General features: G+C 37.7%; 1 protein-coding gene across 1 annotated transcript in view; it reads left to right on the forward strand.

Annotated features, from left to right (window-relative positions):
• Window positions 1–24,080, forward strand: part of LOC113108601 (LIM domain only protein 7-like) — a 45,121-nt gene that overhangs the window by 19,120 nt on the left and 1,921 nt on the right. Inside the window, exons 5-33 of the mRNA XM_026271803.1 lie at window positions 1,821–1,851; window positions 2,955–3,068; window positions 3,978–4,173; window positions 5,376–5,615; window positions 6,084–6,360; window positions 6,585–6,866; window positions 7,740–7,895; window positions 8,581–9,312; window positions 11,057–11,086; window positions 11,702–11,828; window positions 12,252–12,391; window positions 12,675–13,296; window positions 13,883–14,104; window positions 14,355–14,469; window positions 14,938–15,099; window positions 16,161–16,261; window positions 16,348–16,411; window positions 16,798–16,849; window positions 16,992–17,032; window positions 18,249–18,274; window positions 18,510–18,617; window positions 19,057–19,149; window positions 19,431–19,807; window positions 20,927–20,983; window positions 21,141–21,196; window positions 21,364–21,522; window positions 22,306–22,495; window positions 22,612–22,866; window positions 23,650–23,758. Coding sequence (XP_026127588.1) covers window positions 1,821–1,851; window positions 2,955–3,068; window positions 3,978–4,173; window positions 5,376–5,615; window positions 6,084–6,360; window positions 6,585–6,866; window positions 7,740–7,895; window positions 8,581–9,312; window positions 11,057–11,086; window positions 11,702–11,828; window positions 12,252–12,391; window positions 12,675–13,296; window positions 13,883–14,104; window positions 14,355–14,469; window positions 14,938–15,099; window positions 16,161–16,261; window positions 16,348–16,411; window positions 16,798–16,849; window positions 16,992–17,032; window positions 18,249–18,274; window positions 18,510–18,617; window positions 19,057–19,149; window positions 19,431–19,807; window positions 20,927–20,983; window positions 21,141–21,196; window positions 21,364–21,522; window positions 22,306–22,495; window positions 22,612–22,866; window positions 23,650–23,758 — 5,134 coding nt within the window. The remainder of the gene's footprint in view (window positions 1–1,820; window positions 1,852–2,954; window positions 3,069–3,977; window positions 4,174–5,375; window positions 5,616–6,083; window positions 6,361–6,584; window positions 6,867–7,739; window positions 7,896–8,580; window positions 9,313–11,056; window positions 11,087–11,701; window positions 11,829–12,251; window positions 12,392–12,674; window positions 13,297–13,882; window positions 14,105–14,354; window positions 14,470–14,937; window positions 15,100–16,160; window positions 16,262–16,347; window positions 16,412–16,797; window positions 16,850–16,991; window positions 17,033–18,248; window positions 18,275–18,509; window positions 18,618–19,056; window positions 19,150–19,430; window positions 19,808–20,926; window positions 20,984–21,140; window positions 21,197–21,363; window positions 21,523–22,305; window positions 22,496–22,611; window positions 22,867–23,649; window positions 23,759–24,080) is intronic.

The raw sequence follows: 24,080 nt of genomic DNA on the forward strand, positions 1-24,080 counted from the left end.
TATTTCACCCTAAAAATTCAATATTTGAAAGTGAATTTTTAATAAATATAATGGCCACTCTTTTCAATATAACGAGTTAGAACAGAAGCTGTCAGGCTCCAAAAAAAAAAAAAAAAAAAAAAAATTAATGCTCCATAAAGGTTTTAGGGAAACTGGTCCATGTGCTTTATTTGCATATCTTGCAAAGCCAAAGCCATATATTATAGATTTTTGTGGAGAAGAAACCAAAATGTAATTGTTGCTGTCTACTCTTATGATGCATTTTATTGATTTATGGTGTGTTTGGATTCTTTTTCATGTTCAATAAATTCAGTAATTGCAAGGAAAAGAGGACCATTACAAATGTTTCCAAAAAAATCTTAATCAGAATAAAGAGATATGTGTTCATGACAACATGAGAATGAATGAATGATGACAGAATTGTCTTTAAATTTTTTTGTTCGCTGTTATCAGATTGGATCAGAAATGCTGATTTAGCTTTCCCTTTCAAGATCAGTGCCTCCCTTCTCCGTTAGATAATATCTTTGATCTTTTTTTTTACCTCACAGGATTTGCTGATAAATAAATACCTCAAATTCATGTGAGTGAACAGCTGATCACATGAAAACAAAATACACCCTTGAGCTTCTATCTTTTCTTACTCCAACAAAGAGTCCTTTGGCTTTTTCAGCCCTCATAAATTATCATTAGGTAACAAGCGTTTAAGGCAGAATGTTCTTGCCATTTTTTTTTTTCCCAGCAGCTTTGTAAATGTGGACTTTGTTCCGATGTCAGGCACACACTTTTTTCCCTCTTACATCTTTTATTGGAGCAATAAATTGTTGCTATCGGGAGCAGTGAACGCCTTCATTCAGCAAGTTGAACATGTCATGCAGGTTCACCAGCTTGAATAACACACAGGTCGCTGACTAGCAGAATCGCTCTGCGACCTCTCAGCTGTCGAGCACTGTAGCTTGTGTCACAAATCTTGCATCATGGCTGTCACAGCTAAAATGTGTTGCATTGACTTTGAGAGTGTATTGTTAGTACTGTAAGAATGTGCTCTGTTGTGTCAGGATGGTATGTACCTACAGTACAGGTCCTCCCAGTGTCATGAAATACTCTGGGAACTCCAAATACTAAAGTGCACGGTCCAGACATTGTTTGATCTATATCTCTAGGGAAATGGGTGTTATTTTGTGTTTTATATCTATGTTATTTCATGTTAAGGCATAGGCTAAAAGTTGCAGGAAAACCAAGTCAAAGTTTAGCTAGTAAGCGTGGGACCTCTAATTCAGAGAGCAAATGGCTGAAGTATTATATAATCTTCTTGGTCAAAACATAGGAGAAGGAAATACCTAAGTTGCACACACACAGCAACAGGATGTCAAGGATCCTGAGTTCAAAATTCCATTGACGTTTTACATAGAGGAATTTGGTATTTTTATTGTGAACTTATTTGGTCTTCACCTTGAGGGACAGCGTTCATAAACAAGAAGGTGACATAAAAGTAGAACATACTCAGTACACGTAATGTGTCTTGTTGTTTTATTATGTTTGCATTTCTGTCGCATTTCTGACATAAAAAATATACTGTCGACTTCGAATGAAGCTAGTTTTAGTAGGGTTATTTAGCTTTTGTTCGTCTTGTTGTTTGAGTGAATGTGTTTTCAGTGTGTATCCTTTTGTATAGAGCTGCCGGGAGCTGGCTTGGTGGGATTGTGCTTTCACCTTCTAGCTCATTCACCAGGGCACACAGAGACCCAAAACATGCCCACTGTTTTTTATTGTGTTTTTCCCAGGCTGTGAGTGATTAACCAAACACCTCTTCTCCTCTACAGGCACCAGGAGAGCAGCAGGAGGCTCAAAAATGTAAGTGCTAATGCTGAGTTCTTTCATTTGGGTTGCTCATGTTTATCTCCCAATTTGTTCATTTGAAATATGCTGTGAGTTTTAAGAATCTGGCTTCATTTATGTGGTGTCAAATAAAATCCTCACTTTGCAGCTTCCATATTGTGGTTTGTGGTTGTCTGTTTATCTCTTAAATAGCTCAGTGGCAGTATATTATAGTACTATTTCAAGAGGCTTTATCTAAAACTCAAGTACGCTGCTCAAGACATCCCTCACCTCTCTTGAAAACAAATGCAGTGGCCCAAAGGGGGCTTAAACCACCTTTAATAAAGTGCAAATGTCTGAACATAATATGCAGGCTATATAGTACTATATAGATTTCAATTTATTTCAAGTGATAAAGTACCACTTAAAAGTTTGGGGTCTGTATGAATTTTTTTTTTTTTTTTTTTTTTTTTTTTTTTGAAAGAAGTCAAGGCTGCATTTATTTGAACCAAAAAAGAATGTAATCTTGTTAAATAAAATAGCTTTTTTTCTATTTGAATATATTTTAAAATTTAATTTATTCCTGTGTTGGTAAAGCTGAATTTTCATCTGTTACTCCAGTCTTCAGTGTCACAGGATTCTTCTGAAATCATTCTAATATTCTGATTTGGTGCTCAAGAAACCTTTATTATTTATCTTTTTTTTATTTATTTTTTTTAAACAGCATTTATTTGAAACAGATTTTTTTGTATCAATGTAAAAGTCTTCACTGTCACTTTTTTATCATTAAAATAAATAAATAAAAACATAATGATGCCAAACTTTTTAATAGTATAGTGTATATTCTTTCAAATTTGAACACAAATATGTAAACATGTCAAACATCAGTTAACTTTATATATGCATTAAATCTAACAGAGTAATTTGATAAACGGCAAAAAAAAAAATTAAGTGTAAAAAGTGTCCTAATATTTTTTGGGACAGGGTATATAATGGCTTTTTAATCTTGCAATGTGATTTAACTAGTTTCTTTTGACACCTCAGCATGCAGCCAAAGATGAAGTAGCTTTGGATTTTATCACTGAATCATATCTTTGTTGCAGTGTGTTCTAATACAGTTGTGTTGATTTGTTTCCTAGGTTCTGATCACCATATACTGGTTAGGCAGAAAGACACATGCTGATCCTTTTTATAATGGACCTTACCTAAATCTAAAGGCTTTCGAGGGATTACTTGGCAAAGCACTATATAAGGTGAGATATGTATTGACATTATGCAGTGTTTAAGTGTAGTATTTCCTTATAGAAGTTAAATTGGACCCACTTTATATTAAGTGGCCTTAACTACTATGTACTTACATTTTAATTAATAATTTAGTTCAATGTACTTATTGTGTACATACATGTTTTTACATTGTACTAATATTGAAAAAATAACTACATGTAATTACATCTGTATTTAATTTCTGTAATTACATTTATAATTACACTGTTGACCCATACTTTACACCTTAACCCACCCTTAAACTTACCCATACCTCCAACCCTCTCTCTAACCTTACCCCTATCCCACCTCAATAGCAGCAAAAGTGTTTTACAATACAATATGAACACAATAAGTACATTGTACTTATTATTTTATGTAAGTACATAGTAGTTAAGGCCACCTAATATAAAGTGGGACCGTTAAATTGTAGTGCTTGAATACCGTGGATTCTTCTAGACTAGCTTACCATGTAAATCTCATTTTATATCAATTCTGGTATTTAAAATATCTTGCTAAGAAAGCAGCAGACTGGTCTCATGGTTTAACTAAATATTAAGGAACAGTAAGCCAATAGCAATGAATTGCTTTGATATTGACTTTTTTACATATGGAAAAAAAATGTGTCATTAAACCTGCCATTTCAGTTTAAACCATAAAGCATATTTCAGTTATTGTAGTCAGAAATAGCCATGCAAATATTTTTGTTAATACACTTCAATATCAGAACAGAGTTTAAATAATTCGATGTACATGATCAGATTCAATGGCATTGACAGCAGATTCTCATGAGCAAGACTGTGTTTATTCACTGATGGAGGCTGTATGCTGTGTTTGTTGTTTGTTGTTTTCCCTTGTGCACACTGTTTGCTGGTCCCTCACACCCTTGTGCTCAACAGACACTAGAGGATTGCACATCACTGCAGGGCAGTGTGCGAAACAGCTCTTGTAGAGATAGCTGGTACTCAGAGAAAGAAGAGCTCTTCCCACTCCGAGCCGGATACAGGAGAGAAGACTCTCTAGACAGCCTCGACTCACTGGGCTCCAGAACTTACAGCACATCCTCAGACGCTACACTCAAAGGAAGCAGCGAGGGTAAGGCTCTTCAGTCTCTTAAGTCTCTCTTCTGTGCTCTAACTTGACTTTGAGGCAGTCAGAGATGAGAAGTTGCATGAAAAGTGAAGTTTGGTCTTTCAGTTTGTGTCTTTTTGAACACACACACATGGAAAAAAACATCAAACAGCGCAAGTAATATAAGCTTTGAAGTGCAACAGAAAATTAAACCTTTGCTTGAGATGTGTATAGTTTATTAATAAACTCTTGCGTATCTAAACATCTGCTTGGTGCCCTCTAGTGGCGTATGGATGAAACCATTTCAAGCTTTTGTCATGAGCTATATTCAGCCTATATTTTGCTGACTGGGACAATGTTTGATGAAAAGTGCAAACTTCCATTCATTCTTACTCTTCTACATGCTTGCATTTCAGGGGCATTATCAGCTTTCTACTCTGTCATGGTCTCATGGGCTCAATAGAAGCTCATGAGGAAGGTGCTGATGTAATTAGCAGCTGGTATAATTAGTGTTCTGGGATTTCTACATGTTCACTACAGTGAGACATTTTTTTTTCTTTTTCCCCACTGACCTGTCAATGAGTCAGTCGCTTCCCACTGCCATATTTACTACACAGAAGAATGTGCATGAGTGCACAAAAAAAAAAAAAAAAAGGTTGTCTTGTCTATATTTGGACGATGAAGATATATTCTGAGAATTCTACCATTTAAAAATTAGAGATTTTTGAAAGAAGTTTCAGGCTTAGCAAAGCTGCATATATTTAATCAAAAATACAGTAAAAACAACTAGTTTGTGAGATAATATTACAACGTAAAATAATTGTTTACTATTTTTAAATGTAAGTTATTCCTGTGATGGCAAAAAGCTATGTTTTCAGCTGCCATTGCTCCAGTCTTCAGTGTCAAAAGATTATTTTGAAACCATGCACTTTGTCTAGATCAAATTTTGTCATCAAAAAATAATAAAACATGAATTCAGCTACATTCTGTGGACTATTCACCAGATCCCAGAAAAACAACTTCATAAATACACTAAAAGAAATTCTGAAAATTCTGAAAAGTTATTCCGTTACATTCTGTAAGTGTTAGTTTTAGGTTTATGGGTTAGAAAACATTAGTTCAGTAAAAACAATAAAAGTCAATGGAAAGTCCCTACCAGGACAGGAAAACAATCATGGGTGTGTGTTTATAGCTCACACTTCTGGGTGTTTGTGCTGTTTCTCCAGGTTGTGGGAGTGACCCTGAAGCAGATCTGAGCTTCATGATGTCAGAAAATAAAGAATACCGCCGTTCACTGGTCATAGCACCTAAGGCCACCACTCAGTACAATCAGTTCCTGCCAACAAAGGACAAGCAGTCAGGCTACGTTCCAGCACCATTACGCAAGAAGCGCGCAGAGCGAAATGATGACAACAGAAGAAGCTGGGCTAGCCCTATGTACACAGAGGATGATGGCACTTTTACAAGGTAATGCAAGTCTACACTTTACAGATCATAGGGGGTTTTCAATGGATGGCTTATATTCACCTAGTCTGATGAAAGGTGACCAAGGATATATGATGTTATCCAGAACATGTTTTCTGCAAGAAAAATGTTTTCTACAAGTTTGGTCTTTCTCTAAGGAGGCCATAAGATAGAAAATTCACAAATTTCTATACTTGACAGCAATGACATTAAAATGAGAGTAAAAACGTTCTTTAGTCTCCAGCTTCACAGATTTTTCTTAAATCCCCTTGAATTTTAAAAGAACTCAACAATGTCCTCACAGTGTGCTCTGAAATCTGCAGTCAAAAGATTTGAATGTGAACTTTTGGTCAATCACTTTTTCTAGATTTAGTATCATGACATTCCTCCTTTGTTGGTTTGTCTTTGCCGGTGCTTATTTTTCCAACTGTATCTTGGCATTGTGCTTTTGTGACCATCACTGGCGGTCCGTCCCAGTCATGAGAGGGCAGGTTCAGACCCTTCATCAATCACCGCTCACCCCTCTTTGGCCTATCAGTATGAGAGCAGTGATTCGGATGCAGACCGACCGGATCCCGACGTGGTTCTAGATGACCTCGCTAGCCGTAGATTTCACAGCCCCTCCCCTGTCGCTCCAACCAACTTTGCCTTACCCATGAGCCACCTGGAGGCAACTGCTGTCCCATGTACTACCAGGTCACAGGTGGCTGTCAGTAATGTGTCCCGGCAGACACTGACCCATCTCAGGTCAGAACTGGTGCATCTGTTTGTCATTTTATCAGTGCCAACTGTGGGATTCGTTGCTGTGATGTCTTTATTTCGCTTGATTTTCAATCTATAGTGTGGACTTTTTGAAACATTTGTTTTCAGTGTTTGCCTTTTATTTGGTTTGCTGTGCTTGTTAATCATGGATGGTTTGATGTGCACTGATCATTGGCGGTATGTAACAAAAATGGCTGTCTTTTGAGCAGCAGTAAGTCACAGCCTCTTCAGAGGACTTACAGGAGACCTGCATCGGCTGGTGTCTGCGTTTATGATGACTCTGAGGAAGAGGATGATGAGTTTGGCCATGCCGATCCTGTTCAAGATGATCTTTATGCCCGTAAAGTAGGCCTGACGCCTCAGCCATCTGTAACAGTGCCTTTTGATAAATTTCTGCCCAAATTTTGGACACCTGAAGAGGATTCACATGTGAAGAAAATCAAACTGGGCTCCCAGCGCCGGCCTTGGTACAGGAAGATCCAAGGTTTCAGGTTTGTCTGTCTGTTTCAGGCAAAAAAAAACATAATGTAAATAATTAGAATTAGTAAAAATTTGAAAACTCTGAAATACTTCATTTTTCAAGATTTGCATTATATATCAGATGAGCAGAAGGGGAGAGAATCATTCATCATTCTGCTTCTTGCCATAGATTCAGATTATCTGGTTCGTAATGTTTCTGTTGACAATATTTCATATTTTTGAGAAAGAAAGAATGGGAAATATTTTGACAATGACAATTCTAACTGCATTCACTCCAGTACGAATCTGTTGTCAACTTATAAGAGATTTAGATGTCAACAGAACATTTAATAAAAAAATAACATCTTCATATTTATTATAATTGGCAACTCAGTCATGGAAATATCTTTTTTTAATTGCAGTTACAATATTTGTATGAAATATTAATAAGAACCTGTTCTCACTCCCAGCCCTCTCGATCAGTCAGTTAATGTTCAGATATTAATTTCATTAATAACACACTGTAAAGACATGTCTGGCAATACACTGACTCCAAAAAAGTAGAGTATTTGGACACTTGGGTCACACATAAATGTGATTACAAAACAAATGATGTAGACCTTTGTTCTACAAAATCAACCAACGATTCAAGTGTCCAAATTTTGTTTAATTTTTTGTCTTGATTTTGAGCAGTACATCAGTTTTGCTTATACTTTCTTATATATTTTTTTAGTGTGGCTTAAATGTCCAAATACTTTTGGTGCACTGTAAACCCTCAGGTTTCTTTTTGGCTTATTTACTTTATCACTAAGGCTTCTCTGTTACCTCTCTGTCTTCTTTGTGGTGATGGTTGCTAACCTTTCTTTCCTGTCTTTCTCTTTGCTCTTTTACCTCACATTTTCCAGCCCCAAGAAGTCAGATTCAACCTCTGAAGAATCAGACAGTGACGTCAACCCCTGGCTCTCTGTACCTACTTTCTCTCGCACTCAGTCTGAACCCCCTCCCTTTCACTCCCATGCACCTGAAGGCCTCGCTCAGTCCAGCCTCACTTCCACACTCAGGTCCTTATCTCAGCCCCATATGCATTAGGACTGGACAACTACTCACTTCCCCCAATCAGCTTCTTCTCATGTTCTAATAAACGTATGAACTGGTGCTTACTAACATGTTCATTTATTTGAAATCATCATAATCATTAATGTTAATGATCTCAACAAACAAGTGCATTACAGTAGTATCTAAATGGAAATGGTGAGAATTGCCAACATAGTATCAATATTCACATAATTCAGGGACATTAAAAGGACAGTTCACCCACAAAGATAAATCTTTATAATGCTCTTTTCCAACAACATTGTTCATAGAAGTGAAAGTGGTTCATGCTACTTAAATTTCTGTCTTTTCCTTACACAAAGCTATAATATGGCTTCAGAAGAATTGAAATTAGAGCTGGTGTGTGTCCTGATTCAGGATTCTTAAAATAATTACTGTTCTTGTATTTAATGTTTAGTTAATGTAACTTCTTAGTATTTTTGTGGCAGAGTGCTCACACTGCTGCTTTTCCAAAAATTCAGAGCAACTAGAGACAGAGCGCACAATGCTGCTGTTACTTATATATAACATGGTTAGTTGCATCCTCCTGCATGCACTACTCTTGTTTACTGATTCTTATTCTTGCATTCTCCTACTGTCCCCTTGCATGTTCTGAATCCTTTCTTTGCTCTTTTCTCCTTTCATTCACCACAGTTATCAAACACAACCTCTCACGGTTGCTCAGCAGACTGCTGGACTGCATAATTTAAAGCCCCCTGATTTTTGGCCCAGACCAGACCCCACCTCTGGCCCCAGACTCGTAAAATGTGCAAAGCGTCCACTCCTTGGGCGTGAACACCCTAATGACCCATACAATGTTTCTGCCGACATCCTGCCTGATTTGGAAAATGACGATATGTTCACACGTCGTACAAAAACCTTCCACTCAAGCGATGACCTGGCCAAATTGAAGTATGGTAACTTCCTGTTGCCTCGCCGCCGATCGGAGTCCGACGTCATGGTGGTAATTCAGCCCCGCCACGAGAGTGAACCCATTTATCCTGACATTGAAAAAGACGATGTGGTTTTTCGAAGGGCTCAACAGCAAATCAGTCATCGCCCCCTGTCTGGGGCCCCTGATAACTACCACCCTGTTCCTATTCCAGAGGCTTGGGCTTTGCCAGCAAAACTGCAGGCCAAGCTGATATGTGACCCAGTTGAACCCAGACAGCACAAACCCAAGACAGGGATTAAACACGGTGCAGAACAGCACCTGAAGGCAGATGATATGCTACTTAGGAAACTAAGAGCTTTAAATACCCAAGGAAAGATGGAAAAAGAAGCTCTTGGTGTTTCTTTCTCTTGCAGTGAGGAAGATCTGCAGAAATGGCAAGCCATCAGAGAGGCCAGCCGCGTGCGATACCGGAAGAGGCTGATGGTGGAGAGGTTAGGTTTCTGAGCCTGCAGAAATGCCTGCGTGTGCTTGTCATCGAGATCTCAGCTGCGGTGTACTTTTCTCATTCTCGTGTTAACTATGATCTGATACTGGCAATGGCAGATGTTTGTGAGTTTAATATGGGTGTGAGTTTGATTGCATGAGACCTGCCACTTAATGAATAATTGTAACAGGTAGATATTTGGATTTTCTCTGGAATTATGTTGGACTGGCTTCAAAATTTGAACAACTTTTTGGTTTGTTAAATGTGTGCATGAAGTCTTGATGTCAAAATGGTTCTCAACCTTTGAACCATGAAAAAACATGAAAATTTGATCCATGCTGTTTTACCCACCGTTTTTAACATAAGAGCAGGTACAGCCATTTTTTTATTTGAATATGCAATTGTGTCAGTCCTTTTCAGTTATTTTAACTGTACAAAAACAACACTTTATGCTTTTTGATGTTGCAAACTGGTATTTGTTATCATATTTTAATTTGTGTAATCATAAATACACTGCTTTATAGTACAAATCATTTTTGCAGTTTTATGCAGTTTATTCTTCTTCTAGTTATTTACCTATAGCAACTTTTTTCTGGAAGGTGGGTAAATGGTTTATTTATTTTGTCTATAACTTTGTTTACTTTATTTAATTATAAAAAAACATTGACTGATTTTTAGCATTTATTTATCTATTAACAGAATTGCATTAGGATGCATAAACCTTTTTACAGGAACACCAAGGAAAGTGATTTTTGCCATAGAGATGGACCTTTTTTTGTCTTTGCAGAGACTGACCAATTGCCTGTGAATTGCATTTTGTTTGTGTTTAATAAAAAAGACTGATTCTGCTGATGAATGCATCTAAGAAACTGATACATCATCTACAAACCCCATTGCTGTGGCTTTCGTATAAGTAAAAGGCACCTAACAGGCTTTATAAGGTGCTAGTGTATCCAGCTATGCTGTTGTGGAATTTTAAAACCTAAGCAATGTCTATAATTAATCCAGTCAGACACATTCACTCTTTACGAGGTAGCTTACAATGCACTTTAGCTCCAAATTCCCCACACCCTTGTGATCCTGTGAAAGCTGGAACTTACACTTATGTGACCATGGAAACACACCTAGCACTTGAAGCCCAAATACAACATTTCACTTGATCAGAGTCCATGTAATGTCTGGGCATTAAAAAGAGCAACCACAATGGGATTGGTGGGGAATTCCACAAGTTTCCAATGATGTCATTCCACCTTAAATTGTACCTAAACCAAGTTACATGGACACTTAATATTATGTTTGCACATTTTAAATGTCAGAGAGCTGGGGCTGTAATCAGAGAATTAAATGAATGTTGAAGCATGACTGTGTGCACACGGCTGAAGTGGTGTGACTAAGCTCTTGACTACAGTTTAAAAGTTTGGGATAAGTGAAAATGTTTTTGAAGAAATTAATACTTTTATTCAGCGAGGTTGCAATAAATTGATCAAAAGTGAGAGTAAAAACATTTAAAATGTTATAATTTTGAAATTTTAGCTTTGTCATCAGAGGAACAAATTAGATTTAAATATATTAACATTGAATCAGTTATTTTAAGTTGCATAAAACTTACAATTTTTGCTCTTTTTATTGTATTTTGATCAAATAAATGCAGAGTTGGTGAGCATGCAACACTATTGGTCAGTCAATAAAACTGTCAGTCATCACACCAATATATGACTATGTTGTTGTTGCGGTTCTCTTTGGTTCCCTAGACTGCTCCAGAAAAGCTCTGGTAGTGAAGGGTGAGTTGTGGCCTTGTGCAGGCACAGCATGTTTGTGTGTGTGTGTGTGTGTGGTCACGGATGCTGCGTAGGCCTTTGTTTCCTCTGCTCTCCCCTGCATTAAGCGCTGACACTCACAATGTACTCACAATGCTTTGATCCCCATGGGCTGCTGCCTAAAAAATGTCATTAATGTTGACTACAGACACACACTGCTGGCTAATTTAATTCAAATCTGTGTCTATCATATTATTCTGGAAATATTCAAAACCACCAGTGTTTCTGTAATGCAGAAGCATTGTGCTCTCACAGGTAAGACACATGAGTGAAAGTAATTGAATGGATCACTCATTGAATACTAACCCATTGAGTTTCCACATAATATTTGTGACAACTCATTAGTTGTCTATTAAGACAACTAATTGTGGCTTGAAGAATATTTGGAAACATGCCTGCTGTTTTACTAACCCTTCAGTATTTTATCTTGTAAATTTCTGTTATGTATAATTGCTTGATGAGAGCATGCCACACTTTTACTCGTATCAAAAAGCTGAATGGCTACAATCCACTAAATCATTTTTCCATCCTAATGCATGGCTTTTTTTTCCTTTTTTTTGGAAAAACATCTGTTTTCAGGAGTAAGTCAGTGAGTGACATGACTGATGGTGAGATGAACTTCAGCAACTTGCCGTTGGAGTTGCGAATTGAAGAGATGCAAAAGATGCGTGCTCGCTTGAAGGAGAACGAGGATAAGTGGCAAGATGTGAGTATTGGATCACAAGGTTTTGTTACTGATCATGTTTATAGCTGCAGCTGTTTGTCCAGTGGTTCACTGAAAGTTGAGACAAGTAAGATTTCCTCACCTCAACTTCAAGCCACACAATCACATCAATACCAAGTAGTCTTTAACTGTTCAGTGGTACTTTGTAGTGTGGACGTGGTTGGACTGAGCTTCAGCACAGCATTTAGGTCATATACGGGCCTCTAATTCACACGGGAAAAGGAGTCGGGTGGAGCCAAACAGGCAAAATAGGACACTGGCAAAATCTAGTCCTCCCTCACTTCTCAATCTATCCTTGTGTCTCTCTACCCTTCCCCTGAACTGTCCCTCCTACCGTTACTGCTTATGAATAAGCACCTGTGCTCCAGTTATGGAGGCTGAGCGTCTTTCTCCTCGTCCATACAGGATCTTACAAGGTGGAAGAATAAGCGCAAGAGTGTGAATTCTGATATTGTGAAGAAGAAAGAGGAGAGAGAGCAGATTGAGCAGATCACTTCAGGTGGCATCAGGAAATCAAAGACCTTCAAGGAAATGCAGGATGAGAGGTGAACATACATTACATACATTATATCAAATAGTTGTGTGAAGCTTAAACTGTACAAAACTGTTTATAAAATGTTTAATATTTCATGAATTTAGTTTCATATTTAATATTTTATTTTATGAATGATGAAATGTTGTGGCCTGTGTTTTTGTCATTGTGTTGTCTGCTGTTAGTGCAGAGAGTGTAGTCTGTTCCACTTTCTCTGATCTGCAGTCTGCTCAGTGTAAAAGTGTAATCTAATCGCGGGTACTTGTCCTGCCTCTCTCACTCCTGCCCCTATTCAGAGAGAGCCGACAGCAAAGCAACAGCAGGGACAGCTTTAACTCCATCTCTGATGATGTCTTTGAAGAACCTGTACCCCGAAGCAGAACTCTGCCACCACGTAGCTACACCATCGACACCCCTTACACTCGCGAGGACAAACCTTCAGTACCCTCCATACCATCTCTGAGAAAAAGAGAACCTGTCGCTGGCACTCTGGCATCAGATCAGACAGATTTTCATACAAGACGTGATCGCTCCAGCCCAGAGATCCCACTGAAAATGAATGACAACATTGAGGAGAGCCATACAACGACCCAAAGCCTTCTAGACGATCCAGTTCTTGCATTGTCCAGCAGCAACACCAGCCTGATCAAACCCACCAGTGTCAGTAAAACCAGCAGCGTTCTCAGCAGCTCGGAGTTGATTAGCAACACTAAGCCAGTCGAGAACTCCAGCGGCCCCATTAGCTCCTTGTATAAACCCAATTCAAAGGATACAAAGGAGTCTGGGCTGGATCGAGTTTCTGCCTCCCTCCCCAGGAGCTACCAGAGATCAGATAGCGCAAGACTACCCTCTGTCGTCACGCCCAGGCCATTCGGCACACAGTCCAACCGAATCGCCTCCCTTCCCAGAGTGTTCACGGTGAGTGGGCCTGCTTAGTCTCAAACATCCTGACCTGTTTGATTGCCCTTTTTTTTGTGAATAAATTTGTGTTAAAACACTGTACTGTACTACAATCAGTGATATACTGATGTAATTACAGCTCATATGAATTGTAAAGCATGTACGCACCTAGAATAAAACGATAAAGTGGAAGTCAGATTTTTTTAGTGGAAGCATAACATCTCAATATGGAGTGCAACAATCTGGTTCTGGAAGTAAAAATTCATTCTTTTTCTCCATAGATTTTTAACTCTTAACTTTTAAAAACACACCAACTGTGAGTAACAAGGTTGTTATTTGATGGTACATGTTTTTGTTGTAGGGCTAGCATTATTTCCAGTTTTCAAGTAACTGTGTTTAACAGCGGAATTCCTGGAGATAAAGTACATAACCCATTTATCTCTATTCCTCTGTTTGAGATATTTAAACCAAACTAGTCTCATGTTTAAAATGATGAGTCAAGATCTATTCTACATTATTAACAATAACAGCAAGGAATACATACACCTCAAATAGAGTTCAGAAGGGTTGGGAAAATGCTTATATGGTATTAAAAATCTTTTAGGTGGATGACTCTCTTAAGCGCACAAATGGAGAGACAGACAGACTCAAGAAAACTACAATTTCCAACCGATATGCTCAGTATATGAAAGAAGATGAAGATATTTCCAAGGAAAGTCCTGTGCAAAGCAGTGAGGAAGAGGAGAAAACCCCATCTCCTGTCCCTCCAGTCTACAGACTGTCCCCCCTGCCCAAATCTCCATCCCCGCTCATCCCTTCTAATGAGGTACTGCAAGAATCAACTCACAAATCAGTTTTCTAAAGCTAAAGTAAATTCCATTTGCACAGATACACAAGCACTTTATATTCCTTAAATCCTGATTTAATCCAGATCATTTAAGCACTTTTGTAAGTTTTAATAGCAACACTCCCGAAACCATTTTGCAATCTATAGCCATACTGAAGAAGATGCGTTTACCATAGTAAACCACAAATCACTTTATTTTCTGTGTAGAACTGACCTGTGTGTCTTCCAGGTGGACTACAGTGAGATGAGGATCAGCCTTAACCAGAAACCTAACAGCAGCCGGGACTTTGGCTTTCAGAGCAACTGGGACTCCACGGGGGTCCGTGTCAAATCTGTAGTTCCAGGTAAAAGAAACGTATAAAATCCTCAGGAAAAAAAGCGGTCATTAATGATCTCATATGCTGCACAGTGAATTAATGAAGCATAAAGTACAGGCTTTACCTGCAGCTTCAGAGAGCATCTGCTGCTGAAAAGAAAAAGTGTGCTGCTACAGTAGCTTAAATAGGGCAGATTTTTTTCTAGGCTGGTTCTGATGAGCCTCTAGTTTACATGACTCTGAATCAGAGGCGGACACTAGTGAAGTATTTTTACTCTGCTAGTAAAGTATTTCAAAGAAAATCACTCAAAACAAAACAAAAAAACATAAAATTTACTTGAGTAAAGTAAAAAAAATACTTCACTATTGTCCGCCTCTGCTCTAAGTGTATTATCTAAATCACCGTTAGAGGTTAATTTGACATTTGGCACTGTTATTACATTTAGTTAAAAAAAATATGTATGCTTGATTATGTGTGTGGGATGTGTGTGAGTAGGCAGCCCGGCGGAGCTCGGTCAAGTGAAGGTTGGAGATGAGATCCTTACAGTGAACGGACACATGGTGGCAGACATGAGCTACACTGAGTGGAAGAACAGTCTGGAGGAGGCCTTGCAGCAGGGGAGTCTGTTTATGGACATCCGCAGACATGGCAAGAATAGTAAGTCTACACCATCTCTTTGAGTGCAGCACTCTCAGACTTCACCTGAGTTAATGACCACAAGAGACCTCGAAAAAGCTTCAGAAGTTAACCAAAAGCAGCAGAAATAACATTACCAGACACTTTTCTATGCATATAGCACACTAATTTCCTCTGTTCTGGGTTGACCTTGTAGTTAAAGATAGAATATACAGTAGTAGGAAAGTGCACATAGTGTATCAGTTTATGTTTGTCAGTTGTGTGTTTGGTTGCTGGTTTTCTTTGTTCACTTTTTTCTTTTAAAGGAAAAGTTCACTCAAATAATACAAATAAAAATATGAAATTAAATACTGTCATTCTTATATATTTTATACATTATATACATAACTCTATGCTGCTGTTTTTTTTTTTTTTTTTTTTTCTGTGAAGCACAGAAATAAATGCTTACATTATATTTTACATTGATACAGTGGATTTTCAAGCTCCAAAAAGAGCAAAACATATGACTTGTGTGAACAAAATTCTGATTTTATTTAATTTTTTATTTAATTTTATTTGTGGAGTACATCTTTTATTTTTGTGTTCCACAGGATAAAATAACACCATTTAACTGTACTAGTTTTTGGCCCCACAATTTTGTGTGATCTATTCCTTTATTGTCTTCTTTTCCCTGACCTAGTGTCTACAGTATATGGCTTATGCCTTTATTTATTCCTAAACGGTGTGCATTATTTCTCATGATCTTGGTTTCTAAAGTTTGTGGTTCTTAATAACTTCAGAGGTTCATATTTTCAGTGCTTATGGTTTGTGACTGAATCCAGATCAGAGGGCATCTGTAAGCTTGTTGTAAACCTGTATTGTGTGGAGCTCATTCTGACTGCATGGCAGGGGAAGGTGGTCTGTCTCTCATCCCCACTATTTAGAAAATAGTATTTTGTCTGTAGTCATACATCTGATTTCATTTTGTGTTTTTGAAATAAATGATTTTGTTGACATGCCACAATCAGACTGGGGCAGAGACCTACCTTCCCTTCCATTTAAAAGCCATAAGACCATCAATCTGACCAGTCTGGATCCTCTAGGTCCCTCTGAGCCATACATCAGCACCAGCCTGGATTTCACATCCCAACAAACCAAGGATACGGTCGTGAAAACTGGGAATGTCAGCTCACAGTCTGGCAATGTAAGCAGACTATTATTAATCACTTACATATGATACTTATTGTAATGCTTTTTTATTATACTAAACAGATCACCTTTTTTTCACAGAATAATGGTTTGAATGGGATAAATGGTGGTTTCCATGAGGATTCAGAGGCTTCGAATAATAGAGGTAAATTACTTTTTTCAGCTTTGCTTGGAAACATTCTGTGAAGCCTTTTTTTGTAGTATGTTTCTGTGCCTGTTTTATTAAATGCATGTTGTGCAGAAAAGTTGTGGGAAAAAAAAAATCTTGTTTCATAGCTTGACAAGAATGCTTGTTTTTGATTAACTTAAACTAGCCAAAAGTTTAAAAAAAATTAATAAATAAAAAAATGCTTAAAGATAGCCAAGCACTGTGCACATACAATGTTTATATAAAAACGTTTTTCTAACTACATTTCTACAAGAAAGCAGTGTGAATCAAGAATTGATTTCTAAATCTAGGTCTCCAGGGCACCTGGAACTTTTTCTTTTGTACAGATTCAACCTCTTCTAACATTTTTATCTCCCATGTAGAATCCATTACTTTGAAAAACTTAAAAAGGAGATCAGAGTTTTTTGAACAAGGTAACAGAACAGCATCAGTCAAGTGCTGGTTCATTCAGGCTTTGTGTTTCGGGGGCTGTGGGTAAACCGCTAAGTCTTCATCCTGCCATCCTCCTCCTCCTCCTCCCTCTAGCAGAAGCCCCTCATAACCTCTGTGCTCTTCCCTCTGCAGGGCTCACAGTCAGTTCTCTGGTCTACCTCTGTGGTAAAGGGGGGTTGAGTGTGCAGTGTCCACTTCCATTTCCAGCTCTGACATGCTGTCTACAGGAGTCTGAGTACTTTAAAAAGTAGAGGAAGCTTCTTGAGTAAATAGTGCCGTAGTTCACCCAAAAATGACAATTCTGTCATTATTTACTCACTATCATATTCTTCCAAAGCTACCTATGACAAAAGGAGAACATTTGAATACTGCTTTTCTTTTCAGCGTAATTACAATCAATGTGACCTGAAGCTATCAGGCTTTAAAACTGACACAAATGCATCATAAATTATCATAACAATGGTCCACACAACTAAATTGCAAGCCTTCTGAAGTTTAGTTTCCTGTAATGAGTACTACAACTCTAAATAATAAAAAAATAGTCCTGATTCTGTTTGAAAATGAAATAAGAATGAGTAAATTATTAAACCGATTCAGATTTGTTACATTGCCAGTGTTTTTGCTTACATCGCCTGAAACCTTATTAAAAATGATGAGCTTTGGTTGCTTTTTCACTATCGGTGCAAACAATCCTTAAAAGTTTGTTCTCTTTTGTTGTCATGCTCTTGAAGACCTCTTAAAGACAGCATGTCAGGAACCATACCAACATACAAAGCACTCTAAATAAAAAAGGAAACTGCATCAGACAGTCCATATCTTGCTGATACCTGCCACATAATATAATATCAGAGAATTTCCCCATAAATGAAAGAATTCAGGATGAGACAAATATGAATATGAGGCTGTACAACCCTCTCACTCAGGTCAGCCTTGCTGTATATCCCTGATTATCAGAGCAGCTCAGGCAAAGAAATCAGCAATCAGTGTGGAGTGTGTTGGTATTGTGTTATGAATGTGAATAGTGCATGCTGTGCTGGACATGGATGTGGGGTTTGGTTTTACTAATAACCAGTGCTTCTGCATGTGACATTGCATTTGAAGACTGGCCAAATGTGTTTATGCATTATTCATTTGGTTTGGTTATTGGAGACTTTGCATGTGTTTGTTTATTGAAGCCATTGCATGTGGTTCTAATTTAACATTTATTTATGGAGCTGTTATGGGGTTGTGGGTTTCTTATTTGAACAGATAGTATTTTATGAGACATTTAGGATGGAATGCTGGTCATGTGTTCCCTTCATCCTATCAAGAAGGGTTCCATTAAAAATATAGGCTACAATGTATTTATTGAGAAGAATCTAATTGTAGCTGGTTTTTGCAGGTGGATCGGATACGGCAATATCAAATGTAAGTTGTTTAATATGTTTTCTTTTAATCAAACCACTGCTGTTGACATGCATATGATCTGATTAGCTGAATTATATAGTTTAATCCATAATACTGCTTGGTGTTTTGGGACCTGGTTCTTTTTGGATCATTGACAAGACAATGTGATCATGCAAGGTCTTAGAAAGGATCTGTGTGATATTGTTTTTGGCCAGTGGCTGGCACCAATAATTAACTGAATTTTCTGTGTCTGTAGCTGCCCGTTCCCTCCATCACTACATCCACTACCCACTGGTCCTGGGACCCCGAAGAAGAGCGCAAACGACAGGAGAAATGGCAGAAAGAGCAGGAGCGTTTGCTGCAGGTAAATATTATAGCATCCGGGATCATGCATTTGTTATGAATTAAAGATAATTATGTTGGGTAAATTTGATTTATAGTATTTAAATGAATCGGTGTGAGTTATTTTTTTTCTTGAGATTGTAGAAATGAGTTAAACTATGATACATTTTGTTCTACTAACTGGCATTCAAACTCAAGTTTGCTGTTGTGTTTCTTGAATGCAAAACTAGACATGCATCATGTAGACCTTTTAATTTAGCAAAAAACATAATATTATCCTCTCTCTTTGTGTGTATGTTTATTGTATATCCAGAATATTTGTATTATGATTGCGAAGATTGGTGGCAAACTAATTCATTGTTTGTTAATAAAAGCCAAAAGCACAGCGTAATTATGCATTTTGTAAATTTGAAGCATTGTTTAGCTCCAATCAGTGATCTTTTCTTTTTTGCTTGCTGAAGGAGAAGTACAAAAAGGACCAAGAAAAACTGGATGAGGAGTGGAGAAAGGCACAACAAGAGCTTGAGAAGGAGAACTTCAAAAAACATGAGGAGGTATATTTAATATTGGATTTATTTATCATAACCATTGCAAGACAGTATTTTAAGAATGCCTCAGCAATAAATAGATCATATCCAAGAGAGAATGTATATTCAAATAAACAAATTAATAAGAGAATTCAGGAAAATAACTGATTTAATACAATTTACACTAAAGTTCATATAAGCCATTTTTATGATGATTTACCTGCAAACTGTTATTTTATATAGTATACATCTGGCAGTTACTGCAAGGGGTATGTGAATATCACAGTCTCTGTCAAACTGTTGAACAGGAGATGCGGCGTTTAGAGGAAGAGAGGAGAAAAAGACAGGAACAAGAGCGCCTTGAGGAAGAGAAGAAGAGAGAAGAGGAAGAGAGGAAAAGAAGAGAAGAGGAGTGGCTGCGTTTAGAGGAAGAGAGGAGAAAACGAGAAGAACAAGAGCGCCTTGAGGAAGAGAAGAGGAAGAGAGAAGAAGAGGAGCGGAAAAAAAGAGAACAGGAGAGGCTGCGTTTAGAGGAAGAGAGGAGGAAGAGGGAGGAACAAGAGCACCTCGAGGAACTGAGGAGGAATAGAGAAGAGGAAGAGCGCCTCCTTCAGGAAAAAGAGAGGAATAGAAGAGAGGAGGAGAGGAGGCGACTGGAAGAGCAGAAGAGAAAACAGGAGCAAGAGTGAGTTTTGTCATTTCAGCAGTCTCAGTACTTTAATTTATGTCCCATCTCTCATTATCTGTGTCATACTGATATGAATGGATAATTTTCTCAAGCATGCATGTCAGTTTTGTTTCCTTCCAGAACAATAACATGAAGGAATGGCACTGAATATCATGCTTGACAAATGCTGCTTAAAATACCAAAGAAACCTGATTAAACTAACATTGTCTGTGTTAGGGCTGGGCGGCATGACACTATAAATTTGCAATACATTCTGTGCGTCGGCTGATATGTTTGTATCAGTGAGCAGGGCTTTGCATTGTTAAATGAATGGAAACAACGATAATGTTATGCTAAAGCAAATCAATTTGCAGTAATTTTAGCTAAAGTATGGTCACAGGCGCATGTGTATGTTAGAGTTGATAACCAAATAAGATAAAATAAATATTTAATTCAGTGACTTAACAAAAAGCAATACAACATGGTTATTCAATAGCATCATCGAAAAGTGCAGTTAGTAATACATTTTAATGTTTTTTGTTGTTTTTTTAAGAAGAAGTCTCTTTAGCTCACCAAGGCTGCATTTATTTGTTGAAGAAATTCAATAAAAAATGCAATTTTGTCAAATATGCTAACAATTTAAAATAACAGTTTTCTAATGCTAATATATTTTAAAATGTAATTTAAAATCATGTCTGAAGAAAAATCATTCTAATATACTGTTTTGGTTTTTAAGATACATTTCATAATATTATCAACGTTCAAAACTTTTTTCAGGATTCTCTGATGAATAGAAAGTTGAAAAGAACAGCATTTTTAAATATTATCTTTTGTAATGTTATATTAGTGTATCAGTGTAGAATTAGTTTAGTAATTTTATTATAGTAACGTATCATTAATTGTAAGTGTAAAAGACGTTTTTTATCATTTTTTACAGCAAAAATAATATTTATAAATTCAGATACTGCGATACAAAATACTCATGCCATGATTTAAGATTCTGGTCATACTTCCCAGCTCTAGTCTGTTTTTTACTCATGCATTATTAACCAGACTAATTTTTCTTCTATTAATGTTGTTCAATCATGACTATATGAACATCTGCTTGTCTGTGCTGATTCTGCTGTTTGGCCACAGTAAGGTGGACTCCTTTGGCTATACCAATGTTTACCCTCAATTATCCTACTCACACAGGTAATAGGATTCTGCTGTTTGCACTCGCATTTGTATTTAATAAAGTTGAGCTTTCAGGCTATGCATCCATATAGGATTTATAGATTGATAAGATCTTTCATCTCATCTGTATGTTTATCAGACTGAGTCTTCTTTTTTCTTCCAATTTGGTTTGCAGATCTATTTCCAAATCAACTCCAGAACTTGATGAGGTTGCAAAACCAGATATTAAAGGTCAGTGCAGCTTTTATCTTTTCTCTAAACCTTTTATGTGTATCTATTGTTCTTTTGACCAATAAGGAGCCGCTGAAACAGCACTATATAAAGTATGGTGTCAGATTCCTTACACATTGTAAGGGCTGGAGTTAGATGGGTGCTGTAGAGTCTGCGGCTCTCTGCAGGTGTGTACGGCAGACACAGGGGTTTGGCAGGATGGCTGCTGGAAGAAGAACTGAGGCGAAAGAAAAACACTCATATCCAGAAAGAGCAGGCAGCAAGTGAGCTAGAGCTTGAGAGGAGGAGCATCCTCAATGCCATGAAATACAGAGATCCAGAGAGAGGTGTGCGCGGCTCAACCCACGCCAATCAATCAGACCAACCAATCAGCTCGGCCTAATTTATGCAAATTTGACAGATGTAATGTCAGCAAAATCAGTTGAAATCAAGCCTGTGTCTACGTGATCAGTGTGCATTTAATTAAAAAGCTGAAATATAAAAACGGTGGGGTTCAAAAGTCTGAGACCACTAGTTAAAATGCTTCTATTTTTTAAGTTAATCTGTTTTTCTTACAATCATCTAATGTGCATTACACTACCGTTAAAAAGTTTGTTGTCAATTAATTAATTAAATATTTTATGCAACAAGGATGAAACTGATCTAGAGTGACAATAAAGACTTTTATATTGTTACAGAAATATTCTGTAATGCTGTTCTTTAGAATTTTTTGTTCATCAAAGAACACTGAAAAAAAAGTTTCATGGGCTTTCATGGGTTCCACAAAGATATTAAGCAGCACAATTGTTTGTAACATTGATAAAACTGATGAAAAATGTTTGTTTGTTTCATTATTTATTCATTTAGAGCACCAAATTACCATATTAGAGTGATTTTTGAAGCAATATGTTCAAGAACATCTGACTGTTTGTGCTGGTTTATTTCCAGGTTTACATTATATTTTGAATCCCAGATGTCCACTGTGGTCTCAAACATTCAGGCCCCACTATATATATATAATCAGATAAAGAATATCTGAAATTGATTGCTTTTGCTCTTAGTCTACCAAGTCTATTTACAATGTCAATTTGTTATTAATGGTGAATTGTGTCTGTTGTTGGCTGGAGCAGCGAGCAGTGGTCTGGGTGAGTTCAGTAGAGACTTTAAGAAAGAGCCCCAGTCTCAGACTGAGGTGGAGAGGATGCAGATCCTTCATGAAATGAGAAAGAAGACTTCCTTGAACACAGACAACAGCTGGATTCGCCAGCAGAGCGCTGTCAGTGTTACCGCCAAAGAACCAATTGATCTGCCCATCAGGAGGTCAGTACTGGGCAGCAGTATATTTCTTTGATATTATCAAATAAAATAAGCAATGAGGAAAATCCAACTGATGGGAGCGTCATGCATAAAAAGTAACAAGCTCACTTTGCTTGCAGAGGCGAGTCTCTTGACATCCTCGATATGCCTCATTCCTCTTGGAGATCATCATGGAGCACATCTGACAGCACCTCGTCCATACCAGACTACAGCCGGCCTCATTCGTCTCTCTCTGGCTCCTCGTCGTACCAAAGTGGTGGACGTCCAGGGTTTGCAACTCTGCAGTCATCTCAATCCATGAGCTCCCTCAGGCAGTCCTGGTCCCCAACTGCAGCTACACCAGAGCCAGAGCCTCGAGCTCCACCACGGAATAGGTATTCTTCACAAAAAAAAGGAAATTGTCATTGTAATTTAAACATTCTAAAACAGTGGTTCTCAACTGATAGGTTAATGGCAGCAGAATAATCAAATGAAACAAAAACAAAAGGCTTTAACTTCCACATTCCAATTTGAGACAACACATTTTAATATGTTATGCAGTACTGTTTCTCATGTAAATTAATCTTGTTTTAAGGATATGGCGATGTTTACTGGAAAACAAGTGAACAAAAGATTAATCAGATGTCAGTTTTGGAGGAAATATATATTTTAGGCCTGGTGCTTGTTCTATGTGATTGGCTAATAAATAAATACACTTGAGTTGCAGTCACATTTACCATTGTGTATTTTCATGATCAAAATTACATGATTTCAATAGGAATCGGTGCAATCTGGAATTTAGCTTGAGGGTGGAGGTTTTGCATCAGATTCAAGTTGGTCACAGAAATTGCACTGACCAAAAGACAGCTGCTTGTTTCAAAGTGGCATGTGTGTGAGCCGTACTATTTGCTTGAATAATTTCACAGAAATTTTGCTTATGTGACTGCACCTTAATACATTTCTGTTGACATTTTTTATGATAAACTACTTTGATACTCTCTTGGGCTTGTGAAACAAAACCATTTGAGAACCGCAGATCTAAACCATACCACCCACAACCATTCCCATGTGTCTCCCGTATTCGTGTTGTCTTTAGAATGTGTTTTCACCCCACATGAGCCATGGGCTGTGTGCAGGTCTGTGTCGCTGGGCTTCAGATGATGTTTTCTGTAATCTAGGTCAGTGAGTGGCAGGAAAATATGTTCGTCCTGTAATACACCACTGGGCAAAGGAGCAGCCATGATCATCGAGTCCCTGGGGCTCTGTTATCATTTGACTTGTTTCAAGGTGAGCGTTCAGCCACTCGGAGGTCAGGTCCAGCCTGGCTTGATCAGAGACTAACCTGACTAATGTGCTCTGCCTGCTTTTACGCTTATTCTAATCAGTTGTTCTGTGCAAGTATAAACTCGATCAAAATGTCAACCCAGAGAATCAAAATGCCAATTCTATCTGCTTCATGGATAACAGCACTGCCCTGTGACTTTTCTTTATTTCCTTTAAAACTGTAATTTATTTCTCTCAAATTATCATAAACCATCAAGAAAATACAATATGCATTCTAAAGGCTGGACTACAAAAATCTGTTTTTGCCAAAACTGAAATATTTGTG

This window comes from Carassius auratus, chromosome 9, assembly GCF_003368295.1.
Source record: "Carassius auratus strain Wakin chromosome 9, ASM336829v1, whole genome shotgun sequence".
NCBI lineage: Eukaryota > Metazoa > Chordata > Actinopteri > Cypriniformes > Cyprinidae > Carassius > Carassius auratus.